The 17983-nt window shown below is 42.1% G+C and overlaps 1 protein-coding gene and 1 long non-coding RNA gene across 2 annotated transcripts in view; one reads left to right on the forward strand and one right to left on the reverse strand.

Annotated features, from left to right (window-relative positions):
• Positions 1 to 11461, forward strand: part of LOC105737930 — a 55737-nt gene extending 44276 nt beyond the window's left edge. Inside the window, exons 4-5 of the long non-coding RNA XR_001113627.2 lie at positions 6198 to 6323; positions 10875 to 11461. This is a non-coding gene — a long non-coding RNA (uncharacterized LOC105737930). The remainder of the gene's footprint in view (positions 1 to 6197; positions 6324 to 10874) is intronic.
• Positions 1 to 17983, reverse strand: part of LOC115831556 (nucleosome-remodeling factor subunit BPTF-like) — a 34162-nt gene that overhangs the window by 1138 nt on the left and 15041 nt on the right. Inside the window, exon 2 of the mRNA XM_030800553.1 lies at positions 1896 to 2005. Within this exon, the coding sequence (XP_030656413.1) occupies positions 1896 to 2005 (110 nt within the window). The remainder of the gene's footprint in view (positions 1 to 1895; positions 2006 to 17983) is intronic.

A 17983-nucleotide genomic window follows, 5' to 3' on the forward strand; every position in this document is an offset into this window, starting at 1 on the left:
TTTGGGGTAAAAGTTAAATAAAACACTGTAGCCCCAAGTTAAGTTCCCACTGAAATGATACTTTTGCTCTTTAAAAAAAAAATTCCATGAATGGTAAATAATGACTGTTTTGAGATTAATTTTGAAACTTAATCCCTATTTAAGAGCTTTCATGTGCAGTCATGCATTTCTTGCCATGTGAGGAGCTTGAGAAATGTGTCATCAGGTGATTTCACCATTGTGCTAACATCATAGCGTATACTTCCACAAACCTAGGTGGTGTAGCCTACAGCACACCTAGGATACACGGTATGGCCTAGGACTCCTAGGCTACAAACCTGTACTGTATGTTACTGTACTGAATACTAAAGGCAGCTGTCACACAATGGCAGGTATTCGTGTATGTAAACATGGAAAATATATAGTTAAAATACTGTGTAAAAGATAAAAATGGGGCCCGGGTGCAGTGGCTCATGCCTGTAATCCCAGCACTTTGGGACGCCGAGGTAGATAGATCACCTGAGGTCAGGAGTTTGAGACCAGCCTGGCCAACATGGCAAAGACCAGTCTCTACTAAAAATACAAAAATTAGCTGAGTGTGGTGGCGCGTGCCTATAATCCCAGCTACTCAGGAGGCTGAGGAAGGAGAATCACTTGAACCCGGGAGCTGGAGGTGGCAGTGAGCTGAGATTGCACCACTGCACTCCAGCCTGGGCAACAGAGTGAGACTCCATCTCAAAAAAAAAAAAAAAAAAAAAAAACGATAAAAATGGTATACCTATATAGGGATAGCTCCATTATACTCTTACGGAACCACCATCATATATGCGGTCTATTGTTGACCCAAACCTCATTTTTTAGCACATGATTGTAAATGACTGACAGAAAAATCTTCAGCAAAATATTCCACCCAAGATACATGGGAGATATTGAGATCCAAGTAACAAGCCATATTTGAAAGGCATTATAGTTTTTGAAAGCTGTGGTGCCATCATTCTTAAGGCCAGTTACCTTCTCCCCACATCTCTGGGATCCTGTTTGAAGGGAGTTCTAAAAAGGCCTGTGTTCAAGCAGCCCAGCATCCCTTACTCCTAGAGCGGGGGGAGACTAACCCCTCTCCTGTGTCCACAACTGTAGTAATCCAGTCCTCAGTTCTGCTCTCCAAACTTCAAATAAGGGGTCAGAGCCAAGGGTCAAGACTTTAGGAAAAGCCCCAGAAATACCTTGCACTCAAAAAGCAGTTTCAGAGTTTCACATTTTCCTGAGAATGAAACAAATTATCCTCCAAATTCTGCTGCTTGTTTTGAATTATGGTTACATTGGCTATGTTATCCCACCCTTGAGTTGTTTTTCTTTTTCTTTTTTTTCCTCTAGAGAGTGTCTTGCTCTGTCATCCAGGCTGGAATGCAGTGGCATGATCTCGGCTCACTGCAACCTCCGCCTCCTGGGTTCAAGCGGTTTTCATGCCTCAGCTTCCCAAGTAGCTGGGATTACAGGTGCCCACCACCACACCCAGCTAATTTTTGTATTTTTAGTAGAGACAGGGTTTCACCATATTGGCCAGGCTGGTCTTGAACTCCTGACCTCATGATCTGCCCACCTCGGCCTCCCAAAGTGCTGGGATTATAGGTGTGAGCCACAGCGCCCGGCCTGTTTGTTTTTTGAGGTGGAGTTTCACTCTTGTTGCCCAGGCTGGAGTGCAATGGTGTGATCTCGGCTCACTGGAACCTCCGCCTCCCGGGTTCAAGCGATTCTCCTGCCTCAGCCTCCTGAGTAGCTGGGATTACAGGCATGTGCCACCATTTCTCCATGTTGGTCAGTCTGATCTTGAACTCCTGACCTCAGGTGATCCACCCACCTCGGCCTCCCAAAGCACTGGCATTACAAGTGTGAGCCACTGCACCCGGCCCTGTTACCTTTGAGTTTTTATCTCCACGTACTTGAATTAAACCGTGTAGTTCTTCTTCCCATCTGACATCTACAATCTCTTCACAGGGTCTGTACTCCACAGCTATTTTACCACTTTCTGAAATAAAGTTAGCAAGGATCAATTCAGAATCTTTTTCATTCTAAAACTTCCTGCATATAATGGTAGCAACCCACAATGAGACATTCTTTTGGTTTCTAAAAGCAGAAAATAAGCATTTTCCTGGAAGTTTCCTCATCTCCTCATCATACACTTCCATTTTTGTTTTCTTTTTTCTTTTTTTTTTTTTGAGACAGAGTCTCACTCTGTCACCCAGGCCGGAGTACAGTGGCACTATCATAGCTCACTGTAGCCTGGAATTCCTGGGCTCAAGTCATCCTCCTGCTTCAGCCTCCAGAGTAGCAGGCACTACACCACTGTGCCCAGCTAATTCTCTTTTTTAGAGACATGGTCCCGCTTTGTTTTCCAGGCTGGTCTCGAACTCCTGGCTTGAAGTGATCCTTCTGTCTTGGCCTCCCAAAGTGCTGAGATTTCAAGCGTGAGTCATCATGTCTGGTTTCACAGCTCAGTTTTTAACATATGTATGAAATGTCAACTGTGTTTGGTTCAAAGGACTTTATGATCTTACAGATAGGAACTAAGGAATAATAACGTAAGAAATAAAAAATGTGGAAATAAAAATGTTCAATCATAATATGATTAAATAGTAAGGCACTAGGTGGGGGGTCGAAGTAAGTTCGAATCCAAAATAGAGACCACTGGGCTAGCAGACACTTCACATTAGAAGCACGGCTAGGTGTCTACTCCCTGAGAACCAAAATTCCACCAGATACAATGAACAAAGCTTTAGAGAGAGAAAACATTTGAACATTTTATGGGCAGAAAATGGCCCACATACTCTATAGACAATACAATTTCCTTCAAGGCAAACTACAGCTATAAGGCTTTTGGTCCAAGAAGTTTTGAGTGTGTGCAAGGGATACCCTTGCACACTAGGGAGGGGTAGACAACCCACACATTTAGCTTGGTTATTAAATGTCATTACTCAGACTTGACAGTTGATGACCAAGGAAGTAAGACTTTCACTAGAAGGGGTGCCCAGGTTGGAAAGCTGAGAGCAATCAGGGCCACCTCTTACAAGCAAATAAAGGTCTGTAGTAACTTAATTAGAATCTCTCAGTCTCTAAGCCTTCAGGGCTGTGAAGCAGAAGGGCAACTCTGTTCAGGGACTCTTTGCTAAACACCAGGTTTCCTTTGGGCACAGGCTATGACATTTGCGCCACTGTAGAACTGAACAGGGAATACAAGCAATGCCATTCAATAGGATGACCACTTCCAAGGCTCACAGCAAAGCAGCTGACTATTGTATAAGAATCATATTTGGCCAATATGTCAGTGCCAGAAATGAGAGCTGGAACTGAATTCTCAATTCGAGAAACATAATCTAATAAATTCTTCAGCAGAGAGTTTATTTATTCAGAGAGAAAACAACGACAACAATAGCATATTCTGTCTGCTTACCTTGTAAGTATAGTTCTGAGTTTTTACACTTGTCATCTCATTTTTTCTTACGATATCCGCCATAAGGTTGATGGGATTACTAACCCCAGTTTGCAGATAAAGATTGCAGCTTAGAGATATTAAATATCATCAAATCTCTCTGGCTGTAAGACTAAAACTGCATACAAAAATCTAAGAGACAGAGTTAGGACTCAAATCCATGTGTCCAGGGCTTATAATCACTATTTTGTATGATAGGCATGCAATTAAAGAAGACCTGCCTGAAACATTTTCTGTGTGACCTGAGGCAAGTCCTTTTATATCTATAAACTAGGGACAGTATTTGCTGTCATTTTTTCTACAAATGTCACAAAGAACAAATTTGAGCCTGTCGCTGTGAAAGAATTTAGCAAATGGCAGCATACTAGGGAGTGTTTTAGATATCGATATTTTTATCCAATTAGCTTTTCAAAATGAGTTTATTTGCTCATTGAAACTGAAGTACTTCAACGACGATTAAGAAAGTTTTACCTAGAACCACAATCAACAGTTTCTGGAATGCATCTGACAAAGCCTTCTGAATAGCAATCTGGGCTATCTTCCTTTTCATAGGAATGACAATGGTCTTAAATCTAACCAAAACAAATGGATTTAACATGCTTATCTGAGTGATAATTGCTACATGTTGGTTAAAAAATAAAAATGCATCCACGAATCTTAGCTCATAATCTTCGTGATGAAAGGCAGACAGCACAAGGGTAGGGTTGAATGTCTCTGTTATAGGTACATCCTGGCAGGGCCCATTTTTACTGCCTCCATCTAGTTGGGAAGTTCCTGAAGTACTAGAGGGAGACACAAGCCAAGAACCTGGCACATATCTCACATCACCCAGAGATTTCAAATTCATCAGTTAAGGCTACACTCCTACGGACCCCACCCTCCTATGCATCAAGGGCTGGAATCACTCACCGAAAAAAAGTTTTGTTGGCTGGACACAGTGGCCCATGCCTGTAATCCCAGCACTTTAGGAGGCCAAGGCAGGTTGAGGCCAGGAGTTCAAGAACAGCCTAGCCAACGTGGTGAAACCCCATCTCTCTTAAAAATACAAAAATCAGCCGAGTGTGGTGGCACACACCTGTAATCCCAGCTAGCTACCTGGGAGTCTGAGGCACAAGAACAACTTGAACCAGGAAGTGGAGGTTGCAGTGAGCCGCGATCATTCCACTGCACTCCAGCCTGGGTGACAGAGTGAGACTATTTTCAAAATGAAGCCGGGCACAGTGGCTCACATCTGTAATCCCAGTACTTTGAGAGGCCAAGATGGGCAGATCACTTGAGGTCAGGAGTTTGAGACCAGCCTGAGCAACATGGTGAAACCCTGTCTCTACTAAAAAATTTTTTAAAAATTAAAAATTGGCTGAGTGTGGTGGTGGGCAGGAGGCAGGTGAACTGCTTGAACCTGGGAGGTGGAGGTTGCAGTGAGCCAAGATCACATCAGTGCACTCCAGCCTGGGCGACAGAGCGAGACTGTCTCAAAAAAACAAAAAAGGTTTGGTACAGATGATCTGGCTCCTCCCTGGGCATCATCCATGAAAGCCTACTCCCCTCCATTAGCCTATAGCCCTGCCTCTGACTTCAAACCCTAAGCCTGAGGGCCATGAATACTAGAAAAAAATCTCAACGTCAATACCAATTGAGTACCCTTTCTAGGTATCTATAGTAGACTCTTTTTCCACTGAAGCCCTTCTATGAGTAAAAAAAAGGCTGAATGGGCCGGGTGCAGTTGCTCATGCCTGTAATCCCAGCACTTTTGGATGCCAAGGCAGGTGAATCACGAGGTCAGGAGTTTGAGACCGGCCTGACCAACACAGTGAAACCCCATCTCTACTAAAAATACAAAGATTAGCCAGGCATGGTGGCCACATGTGGTGGTGCATGCCTGTAGTCCTGGCTACTCAGGAGGCTGAGGTGGGAGGATCCCTTGAGCCCAGCAGTTTGAGGTTACAGTGAGCTATGATCATGCTACTGCACTCTAGCCTGGGCAACAGAGCAAGACCCTGTCTCTAAATAATAATAATAATACATAGATAAATCTTTAGATAATTTTGTTGGGATAACTGAAGGCTATAAGAGATACATATTTGGAGGACTATTTTAATACAAAGCAAGTTCTTAACCGAAAACTAGAAAAACATTATTTCCTTCTTCCTCCTAAGCTTCTTGGCAGGAAGTACACTGTACAATTTTACATTTAAAGATTCTGGCCGGGCGGGATGGCTCACACCTGCAATCCCAGCACTTTGGGAGGCCGAGGCAGGCAGATCACGAGGTCAGGAGATCAAGACCATCCTGGCCAACATGGTGAAACCCCGTCTCTACTAAAAATACAAAAATTAGCTGGGTGTGGTGGTGGGCGCCTGTAATCCCAGCTACTCGGGAGGCTGAGGCAGGAGAATGGCTTGAACCCGGGAGGGGGAGATTGCAGTGAGCCAAGATCACTGCATAAATCAATAAATCAATAAATCAATTAATTTATTAACTAAATTAATAAATCAATTTATTTATTTATTTATTTAAAGGCTCTGTCAGGTATTGCCTAAGGTAAAAGTCTATATTGTAAGACATATACTGAAGTCCTGCCCAGAACTTCAGTAGCTCAGAGAGGGAAGGGCTTGATATGTGTCTGAAAAGACGAGTTTTAGACGGCAAAAAAAAGGAGATCCTTCCCATTTCAACTCCTTACCTTCCTCCACCCCCAATGAAAACAGACCTTCCTCCACCTTATCCACAGGCTCCTCCACCAAGCCAAGGCCAGACTCCTGCAATCATAGGATGGCAACACCACTGCTAAAGCACAGAACTTCAGGCTTTGCTTCGGAAGTGGCACCATGGTCTCTTCATTTTCCCTTTCTTCAAGGTCAGTAAACAGAGGCTGTTAGGAGTTTTAGTGTAAGTTCCTTCCGAGGATGTTAATTAGGCTTCAAACTGTTTTGTTCTGAGAAATAAAAACTAAATTCCAGTCATTCAAGCTAATTTCACCATATTGGCCAGGCTGGTCTCGAACTCCTGACCTTGTGATCCATCCACCTGGACCTCCCAAAGTGCTGGGATTACAGGCGTGAGCCACCACGCCCGGACAGTTGAGGTGTTCTATGGCTTCAAAATCAAGTAAGATTTGCAAATGAATTGCTAGATACAACCGTTTTTTGTTTTTTTTTGTTGTTTTTTTTTTTTTTTTTTTTTGAGACGGAGTCTCGCTCTGTCACCCAGGCTGGAGTGCAGTGGCGCGATCTCGGCTCACTGCAAGCTCCGCCTCCCGGGTTCACGCCATTCTCCTGCCTCAGCCTCTCCGAGTAGCTGGGACTACAGGCGCCCGCCACCACGCCCGGCTAATTTTTTGAATTTTTTAGTAGAGATGGGGTTTCACTGTGGTCTCGATCTCCTGACCTCATGATCCGCCCGCCTCGGCCTCCCAAAGTGCTGGGATTACAAGCGTGAGCCACCGCGCCCGGCCCATTTTTTTATTCTATGCCACACAAACAGTGGAGAAAATTATGGACACCACCATCCAAGTGATTGAGATTATTAATTTTAGGTAGCAGGCCAATTCAGACACGTCCACTTATCCTCAATGGCAGGAGGCCTCTCACATCCCCTCCCTGTAACCCAGTTCAATACTTCTGTCTAAAGTCTAGAATTTCAATGTTGAAAGGAGAGCGTGGTTAGTGAGAGAAAATCTACAAACTTTATCCTGATGATCCTTTCTGACCATCCATTGAAACCAAAGTAGTAATTCACCAGTTCTTGGCATCAGGACCTGTTTCAGGCAAGGGCCTGATGTGGAACTGCCTTATGTCTGGTGCCAAGAGGAACCTAAGTCACAACAGATAGACCCATAAATATCACAGCCTGCCAGAGATTTTACTTTGGATACACCTGAGATTTATCAATACCAACTGTGCAAAGAAAAGAAATTGTTTCAGTCTTCCCATTCAGTAGCTCCTTCTTAAGAACATGACCTGAAGAATAGATAAGAGGAACCCACCCATCCCCCACCCCAAGTTACTAACCCCCGTTTAAAGAGGAAATACACATACCTCTATACATTTTACAAGCAACTAAAACAACTAGAGGTTCATCTGCATTTATAAGCTTCTTTGAGAATGCAAATATCTACCGAGTGTTAATTCTTGAAATATTTTACACATTTCTGTGAATTTCTTATATCACCAGTTCTTTCTTATATGTCTATTTCATTTTGTAAGTGTAGTATATGATTATATTCATGAAACTCAAATGATACAAATAAAGTCAAATTTATTGTATTAGAAATTAACAAGAATTAATAGTAAAGTTAATTCTTTGTTGATTTGTTTATGCACCTTCCTCTGTCACTGGTTTATAAGCTCCATAAGTGCCAGAGGAAAACATATCTTATTCTTTTTTCATTCCCAGAACCAAGCACAGTTCTTGGCATATAATACAGGATAGATGATCTGTTGATTGAGTGAATGAATAAAACGAGCAAGTAAAAAATGAAATTACGTTTTCCCACTGAAGAGAAAGAGAAATGCTTGTCGGGAAGGAGAAATGAAGACTAATTTTTTTTTTTTTTTTTTTTTTGAGACGGAGTCTCCCTCTGTCGCCCAGGCTGGAGTGCAGTTGCAGGATCTCGGCTCACTGCAAGCTCTGCCTCCCGGGTTCATGCCATTCTCCTGCCTCAGCCTCCTGAGTAGCTGGGACTACAGGTGCCCCCGACCACTGCCGGCTAATTTTTTGTATATTTAGTAGAGACGGGGTTTCACCGTGTTAGCCAGGATGATCTCCATCTCCTGACATCAGGATCCGCCCACCTCAGCCTCCCAAAGTGCGGGGATTACAGGCATGAGCCACCACACCCGGCAATGAAGGCTAATTTTTAAATGTTGAGTGCTACCGCGGAGACCAGCCTGTATCATGAGTCACAGTGAAGCCTTTCGGGACATCTAGGAAACTTCAGAAGGACTCTGAGCCCCTGGGTGGTACAGACAGTTGTCGCCTTGGAAAACCTTGCCACAGTTCTTGCTGGCAACCATTTCCCTTCATTTCACTGAAACAAAAACAAAAACAAAAAACCCTCACAGGTGCCTTAGGCCTTTCCTTGATTTTAAAACATTATTCTCTTTTCTGTATTTATAAAAAGCAAAAAACACAGGAACTAGGTGTATGTGCTAAAGTAGAAAAGAACACTTAAGGCCAGGAGCTGTGGCTCATGCCTGTAATCCCAGCACTTTGGGAGGCTGAGGTGGGCAGACTGCCTGAGGTCGGGAGTTCGAGACCAGCCTGACCAATATGGTGAAACCCTGTCTCTATTAAAAATACAAAAACTAGCCAGGCGTGGTGGTGGGTACTTGTAATCCCAGCTACTTGGGAGGCTGAGACAGGAGAATCTGGGAGGTGGAGATTGCAGTGAGCGGAGACCGGGCCATTGCACTCCAGCCTGGGGAACAAGAGTGAAACTCCGTCTCAAAAAAACAAAAAAGAAAAAGAAAAGGACCCTTAAACTAGGTAACAGTGGGAGTCAAGTAGTAATCCAAGGCTCTGAGTTCAGTAAGTAAATAAATCTAATATGAATGCTCTTTCCTCTCATTCATCTATTAACTTGTAGAACATTTCCTCCATCACTGCATCAGCGATGAGCTTTATGCTGTGAAATTCTCAAAATCTAAAGCTTATGAAGTGGTCTCAAGGTCCAAAGCGCACTAAAAACTCATTACTTACAAAATGATACCAAGTAACTGTTTCATCATCTTTACCGTACCTTTACCATATTTGAGTGGCTATGTGAAATGGTCACAGGTTAGAAACACATCATAGTCCAAAAGTTAAATAATACCTCACAGGTAATCATTTCAGTCACAGGAAGTAGAACCAGGATTGAAGAGGGTGTTGAATAAGCTACAAAAGTGGGTATAGTATACCTGGAGTCATTACTAAGCAGAGTTCTCAGATTTGATCAAGGTTAATTCAATGAGGAATGGAATATAGACAACAGGCAGCAAGATTAGCAGGAAGCAGTCAGATTAAGTAGCCAATCAGGAATTGAAATTGGTCCTTGAAAATGGAAAGGTGATTGAATTAAGGCACACAATGAGATATCATTCTGTGGCTCTGGGAAAGTAAAATTGGTTGTCATGTTAACATGGAATAGGATTTCTACAAGGCCGCTTAAAGAATGTTTCCATCCTCTGAGAACTGAAGGGAGTTCCAAATAGGCAGTTTGTGACTGATGATGAGCATGATGATGATAAAGTCTCCTTTATATAACAGCCGGCAGAAGACTTGGTCACACCCACACATTTTAAATTCACATAAAGGTAAATATATGGTCAGGCATGGTGGCCCACACCTGTAGTCTCAGCACTTTGGGAGGCGAAGGCGGGTGGATCATTTGAGGTCAGGAATTCGAGACCAGTCTGGCCAACATGGTGAAACTCCATCTCTACTAAAATACAAAAATTAGCCAGGCATGGTGGTGCATGCCTGTAGTCCCAGCTACTCAGGAGGCTGAGGCAGGAGAATCGCGTGAACCCGGGAGGCGGAGGTTGCAGTGAGCCAAGATCGCACCACTGCCCTCCAGCCTAGGCAACGGAGACTCCGTCTCAAAAACAAGTAAATATAGCTGGGCATGGTGGCTTGTACCTAGCTACTTAAGAGGCTGAGGCAGGAGGATTGCTTGAGGTCAGGATTTAGAGACCAGCCTGGGCAACACAGGGATACTCTGTCTCTAAAAAAATTTAAAAAGTACCACCACCACGCCCAGCTAATTTTTTTTGTATTTTTAGTAGAGACGGGGTCTCACCATGTTAGCCAGGCTGGTCTCAAACTCCTCACCTCAGGTGATCCACCCGCCTCAGCCTCCCAAAGTGCTGGGATTACAGGCATAAGCCACAGTGCCCAGCCGAGAACTTGCATTTCTAACAATTCCCAGGTTGTGCTGTTTGGGGAACCATACTTTGAGAAACACCTCCCTATAACCTGATAGGTTATTTCCCCTAAGATCCAGATGAGTAAAAATTAATACACATTAGATGAAATTCCAGAAGTTATCTTCAAATTTTGCTACTCATTGAATGTCATGAAGATATTGGAAAAAAAAGAAAAAAACAAATAACAAAAAACAACCTTGCTACTCAACAAGGGATTTGCTATTATCACATTTCAGAGAAATTCAGAATCTCAGGCCTAAACCCAGGCCTACTAAATTAGGATCTGCAGTTTCTCACCATCTTCAGGTGATTTCTACGGTCATTAAAGTTTGAAAGGCTGCCTTGAAACAGTCCTTCCTAAAACTGAAGTGGAGGTGCAGCAAAAATCATCTGGAAAATTGTTTAAGGTAATCCCAAATGCAACCCAAATTTACAGAATCCCCGGTGAAGCTCAGTAGTCTGTATTTTTATCCTTCTCCCCAAATAATTCTGATGTGCAGGCAAGTTTGAAAACCACTGCTTTAAAGAAAATGGATACTCCCCTTACCAAGCAGAAAGTAGGATTTTGGAAACTCATGCATGGGAAGCAAAAAGATGCCTCAGGAGGCACGATTACAACAGGATTGATGCAAACGGAAGCTGAAGCTTAACCAAAGATATTAATATATGCCCACAAAAGAAAATGCTAAGGAAGTCAAGTGGTCTGCCTGAATTCTGAAGAAAAATGGAGAACCAAAGGACAAAATTTGTCAACGAATTTCCAGCACAGTCTGGGTTAAGGGAGTGAATTTCTTGACTGAATGACACAGACTCTGTACCACCTGATTGGCTGTTACCTTAATGGAGGAATTACCTATTACAATGTATAGGTACTTTAATTAGAATGACCTGGCAGTTACTGAGGCAAAATTTTCCGCTCCTTTGTATTCTGTTATACAAGAAGGATCTACACGGATGTTCTCTTCTCTGAACTGTCTGGATGAACTGGTCAATGGCACTCATCATACCTTGGTTTTTAAATCTGCATTGTGGTCATAATCTGTTATTTAATTAATTTCTCGTATTTTTAATAAAAACTCCGCCTATATATTTTAAACAGAAATTGCCTTACTTTGCTGAAATTCTGAGAAATCCTAGACAGTCTTTAAGGCCGGGCTCAAATGTCACCTCTTTGCTGTGCCTCCTGGTGCTGTGCTTCTGATACTTTGTACGGTCCTCCATGACAGCATGAGCACAATTATATTACAGGCAATTATTCATGCTCCCCTGGCTCATTTGTTGACTCCTTTAGAGCACAGATCATGTTTTATTTATTGTAGCAACTAAAACAAGTATTTGTTCAACCAATGACACCCATAAACAAAACTACCTGCCGAGGGGAGAGATGCAGGGGTAAAGTTATGCCAAGATTAAATCCCAGAAACCATTGTAGATTTTTCAGAGTTGACTCCTGTTTTCAGACTTCTAGACTTCAAAAAACAACTCTCTATAAAATGTATGTTTCTAGAAGGAAGAAGTGTAACATTGTCCCCTTATTTTTTTTTTTTTTTTTGAGCTGGAGTCTTGCTCTGTCGACCAGGCTGGAGTACAGTGGTGCAATCTTGGCTCACTGCAACCTCCACCTCCCAGGTTCAAGCCACTTGCCTGCCTCACTTCAAGTAGCTGGGATTACAGGAGCCCACCACCACACCTGGCTAATTTTTATATTTTTAGTAGAGATGGGGTCTCACCACGTTGGCCAGGCTGGTCTCAAATTCCTGACCTCAAGTGATCCACCTGCCTAGGCCTCCCAAAGTGCTGGGATTACAGGCGTGAGCCACCACGCCTGGCCTATAAAGTGCTTTCTATTTGGCATTGTGCTAAGCACTTTAAAATGCATTATATCATTTTATCCTCAGATCAGCTCCATAAAATAGCTACCATTCTTACCTCTACATGTATATAGATATATGTATCTATATATACGTATATCTACATACATTGAAAGTCTCACCAGTGTTTTAACTTTTGCTTTCAACCACTATACATATTTTAAAGAGCTTAAGAGGAGAAACAACCGTTTGCGTTTTTTAATTTTCCCAGATACCATTTCTGCTGCTCTTTCTTTGTCTCTGAAGTTCTAGTATTATCACTGGTATAATTTTCCTTTGGCCTAAAGACCTTCTTTTACTTTTATTTTAGAGCAGAACTTCTGCCAACACATTCTCTTAGATTTTCTTCATCCGAAATGTCTTTTTTCTTTTTCTTTTTGCCTTAATTGTTGAAGGGTATTTTTGCTGGATATGGAAATCTGGATTGACATTTCTCTCAGTACTTTAACGATGTTCTGTAGTTACTTGAATCACTGAAAGGCTTAAAGTTGGGGACCGGCTCTATCACGTACACATTTTATAGAAAGGTTCATTACTTTCATATCTTCACTGTGGACCATAGCCTTTATCATCACAAAATTTTGTCTCATTTATGAGTTTTTAAATTTTGCTTTGAACCTAAACTTTTATAACTCCTTTCTATTTCCTACAATGTGGAGTTTATGGCGGACAGCACAGGCAGTTGGAAATACATATCTGGAGTTTAGAAGAGAGGTCTAGGTAGGAAAATGGATCTAGAAGTCATTGATATTTTGGCCGGGCACGGTGGCTCATGCCTGTAATCTCAGCACTTTGGGAGGCTGAGGCAGGCAGATCACAAGGTCAAGAGACTGAAACCATCCTGGCCAACATGGTGAAACCCCGTCTCTACTAAAAATACAAAAATTAGCTGGGTGTGTTGGCACACACCTGTAGTCCCAGCTACTCGGGAGGCTGAGGCAGGAGAATCACTTGGACTCGGGAGGCAGAGGTTGCAGTGAGCCAAGATCGTGCCACTGCACTCCAGCCTGGTGACAGAGTGAGACTCTGTCTCAAAAAAGTCATTGACATTTTGGTGGTAATTGAGTCAACTGATAATTAGGGGAAAGTTGGGGAAACTAAATGCTGAGGACTATCGCATGTAAGAGGGATGTTTGAAGGAGGAATAACTGGTCAAGGAAATCAGGTCATGAGTGGCAATAGTAAATTTAAGAAGGATGTAGTAGCCAAAGGTATCATACATGCATTGTATATATATGTAGATATATATCTTTCAATGTATGTAGATATATGTCTACATACATATACAATGTATGCATGTAGATATAATATACATTGAAACTATAGATACATATCTATATATCTACATACATTGAAAGTGTATATAGATATATACACACATACACACACACACATATATACAATTATAAGGGAGGGGTCTAGAATAAAGAAATCTGTATGTTTGCGATACTTTTACATTTTATTTAGAGGTAAAATGCTAACTCTAAGTAGGTAGGTTTGGTATATATTTTGTAATTCCTACAGCAAAAACATAGCACAGATATAACCAAAAGCCAATTAATAAAACATAACACTAAAAAATATTCAATTAATCCAAAAGCAGGCAGAAAAGAAACAGAAGAAACCCCCCAAAAAAGAGATAATCAGAAAACAATAAAAAGGAAACCTAAATCCAATCATTATCAATCATATTAAATGTAAATGGTCCAAAACACATTAATTAAAAGACACTGTCAGATTACATTTAAAAGAAAAACGAGAAAACAAGAAACCATTTGAAAATATAATGATATGGCCAAGTATCGTGGCTCATGCCTATAATCCCAGCATTTTGGGAGGCTGAGGTGGGCAGGTGGCTTGAGCCCAGGAATTCAGGACCAGCCTGGACAACAGGGCGAAACCCCATCTTTATTTTTACAAATTAAAAAATAAACGAATACCATGATATCTAGATTAAAAGCAAAAGGGTACAGAAAGATATGTCATTTTAACACTAGTCAAAAACAGTATTATACTACTAATATAAAACACTAATTTTATATTAATATTAAATAATTTTTTTTTTCCCCCGAGATAGAGTCTTGCTCTGTTACCCAGGCTAGAGTGCAGTGGCATGATCTCGGCTTACTGCAACCTCTGCCTCCTGGCTTCAAGCAATTCTCTTGCCTCAGCCTCCCAAGTACTTGGGATTACAGGCGCCTGCCACTGTGCCTGGCTAACTTTTGTATTTTTAGTAGAGATGAGGTTTCAGCATCTTAGCCAGGCTGGTCTCGAACTCCCAACCTCAGGTGATTCACCCGCCTCGGCCTTCCAAAGTGCTGGGTTTACAGGCATGAGCCACTGCACTTAGCCTGTTTTTATTTTTTATTTTTCTTTTGAGATGGAGTCTTGCTCTGCTTCCCAGGCTGGGGTGCAGTGGCGTGATCTCAGCTCTCTGCAATATCCAACTCCTGGATTCAAGTGATTCTCTTGCCTCAACCTTCTGAGTAGCTGGGACTACAGACGTGTGCCACCACACTAGGCTATTTTTCTCTTTTTAGTAGAGATGGGGTTTTGCCATGTTGTCCGGTCTGGACTCGAACTCCTGACCTCAGGTGATCCGCCCGCCTCGGCCTCCCAAAGTGCTGGGATTACAGGAATCAGCCACCATGCCTGGCCAAATAATGGTTTTTAATATAGTGATTATTACCAGAAATAAAGGTTACTTCAGAATGATAAAGGGGTCAAATAATCAAGAGGACAAAACTGTAAATGTTTCTAATAACAGTGCCTCAAAATATAGGACGCATAAACAGAATTTCAAGCAGAAAGAGAACAAACCCATAACAATCGTTGCAGACTTCAACACTCCTTTCTCAGTAATCACTAGAACAAGCAGACACGTAATCAGCAAGGATAGGGAAGACCTTAACACGATCAACCAACTTGACCTAATTATCATTTATGAAACACTTTACCTAACGGCAGCAGAACACATCTTTCCTATTACAAACTGAACATTCACCTAAACAAACAATGTTTCAGGCCATATACAAACCTCTACATGTTTTTTTTTAATTCATCATAATGAGTATGTTCCCTAACCGTAATGGAATTAAATTAGAAACAAACAACAAAGATGTCTGGGAAATCCCTAAATGTTTAAAAATTAAACAATACATTTTAAAACAAATCATGGGTCAAAGAGTAAGTCATAATAGAAATTTTACAATATTGTGAACCAAATGAAAATGAAAATAAAACATGTATCACAAATTCTAAGATATGTTTTTAAAAGTGCACAAAGGGGCTGGGCGCAGCAGCTCATGCCTGTAACCCCATCACTTTGGGAGGCCAAGGCAGGAGGATTGCTTGAGCCCAAAAATTCCAGACCAGCCTGGGCAATATAGTGAGAACTCATCTCTATTTAAAAAGAAAGAAAGAAAAATCAAAGAAAATGAGGTATATATGCACAAGAGGATATTATTCAGCCATTTAAAAAGTGAAATCCTTCATCTGTAAAGCTTGAGGTTTGGAAAATAAAACCTGTTTGCAGCAACATGGATAGAACTGTTATGTGTTAAGTGAAATAGGCCAAGAACAGAAAGACAAATATCACATATTCTCATTCATATATGAGAGATTAAGAAGTTGATTTCGGCCGGGCGCGGTGGCTCACGCCTGTAATCCCAGCACTTTGGGAGGCTGAGGCGGGTGGATCACGAGGTCAGGAGATTGAGACCATCCTAGCTAACACAGTGAAACCCCGTCTCTACTAAAAACAATACAAAAAATTAGCTGGGCGTGGTGGTGGGTGCCTGTAGTCCCAGCTGCTCAGGAGGCTGAGGCAGGAGAATGGCATGAACCCGGGAGGCGGAGGTTGCAGTGAGCCGAGATGGCGCCACTGCAATCCAGCCTGGGCGACAGAGCAAGACTCCGTCTCAAAAAAAAAAAAAAAAAAAAAAAAAAAAAGTTGATTTCATGGAGATAGGCAGTAGAATGATGGTTACCGGGGGCTGGGAAGCAGGTAGGGATGAAGACAAGTCGATTCATGGGCATAAAAACCCAGTCAGATAGAAGGAATACGTTTTAGTTTCTGTTTGCACAGTAGGGTGACTAGAGTCAACAATAACTTAGTGTATATTTTAAAATAGCCAGAACATTTGTTATCTTCCCAACACAAAAAAAAAGGATAAACATCTGAGATGATGGATACCCTAATTAACCTGATTTGATCATTACACATTGTATGAATCTATCAAAATATTACATGTACCCTTATAAATATGTACACTCTACCTTAAGGAAACAATGAAAAAAGGTGTGGAACCACAATGACCACAACAAAATCAAAGAGGAAAATCTTTGTGAACTTGGGTTAGTCAGGCCAGGAATCAGCAAACCATGGCCAATCCACTACCTGTTTTTGTAATAATCAAAACAATATAATTGATAATTTGTAAATTATGTGAAATTCAAACTGCAGTGTTCATAAAGTTTTATTGGAACAGCTATTCTCATTCATTTACATATTGTCTATGACCGCTTTCATTGCTACAATGGCAGAGCTGCAACAGGGACAGCAAAGCTGAAATATTTACTATCTGACCTTTTACAGAAAAAGTCTGGCAAGGTCTGGGTTAGGCAGAGTTGTTAGATGAACACCAAATGTGTAAAAGAAAAAATGTGGTAAATCAGACTTCATCAAAATTTAAAACTTATGCTCTGGGAAAAAGACACTGCTAAGACAATGAAACACAAGGCACAGATGGGGAGAAAATATATGAACATTACACAGCCTAACAAAGTACTTATATCCAAAATATATAAAGAACTCTTACTACTCAATAGTAAGAAATTGGCCAGGCATGGTGGCTCATGCCTGTAATCCCAGCACTTTGGGAGGCCAAGGTAGGCAGATTGCTTGAGCTCAGGAGTTCAAGACCAGCCTCAGCAACATAGCGAAACCCTATCTCTATTAAAAATACATAAATTAGCCACACATGGTGGCATACATCTGTTGTCCCAACTACTTGGGAGGCTGAGGTGGTGGGAGGATCACCTTGAGCCCAGGGTCGAGGGGAATGACAGGCTGCAGTGAGCCAAGATCATGCCACTGCACTCCAGTGTGGGTGAAAGAGCGAGACTCTGTCTAAAAAAATAAAAGAGGCCTGGCGTGGTGGCTCACGCCTGTAATCCCAGCACTGTGGGAGGCCGAGGCGGGTGGATCACGAGGTCAGGAGATCGAGACCAACCTGGCTAACACGGTGAAACCCCGTCTCTACTAAAAATACAAAAAATTAGCCGGGCGTGGTGGCGGGCGCCTATAGTCCCAGCTACTTGGGAGGCTGAGGCAGGAGAACGGTGTGAACCCGGGAGGGGGAGCTTGCAGTGAGCCAAGATCGCGCCACTGCACTCCAGCCTGGGCAATACAGCAAGACTCCATCTCAAATAAATAAATAAATGAAAAGAAGAATAACAATAAAGAAAGCAACCCAATTAAACATCTTAAATAAAGATTTTGGTATCTTGGCCAGGCATGGTGGCTAATGCCTGTAATCTCAGCACTTTGGGAGGCCGAGGCAGGCAGATCGCTTGAGCTCAGGATTCAAAATCAGTCTGGGCAACATATCAAAACCCCATCTCTATTTAAAAAAAAAAAAACAAAAAAAACTAGCCAGGTGTGGTGGTGCGCACTTGCAATCCCGGCTACTTGGGAGGCCGAGAGGTGGGAGGATGGCTTGAACCCAGAAGGTGGA

Source organism: Nomascus leucogenys, chromosome 19 (assembly GCF_006542625.1).
Source record: "Nomascus leucogenys isolate Asia chromosome 19, Asia_NLE_v1, whole genome shotgun sequence".
NCBI lineage: Eukaryota > Metazoa > Chordata > Mammalia > Primates > Hylobatidae > Nomascus > Nomascus leucogenys.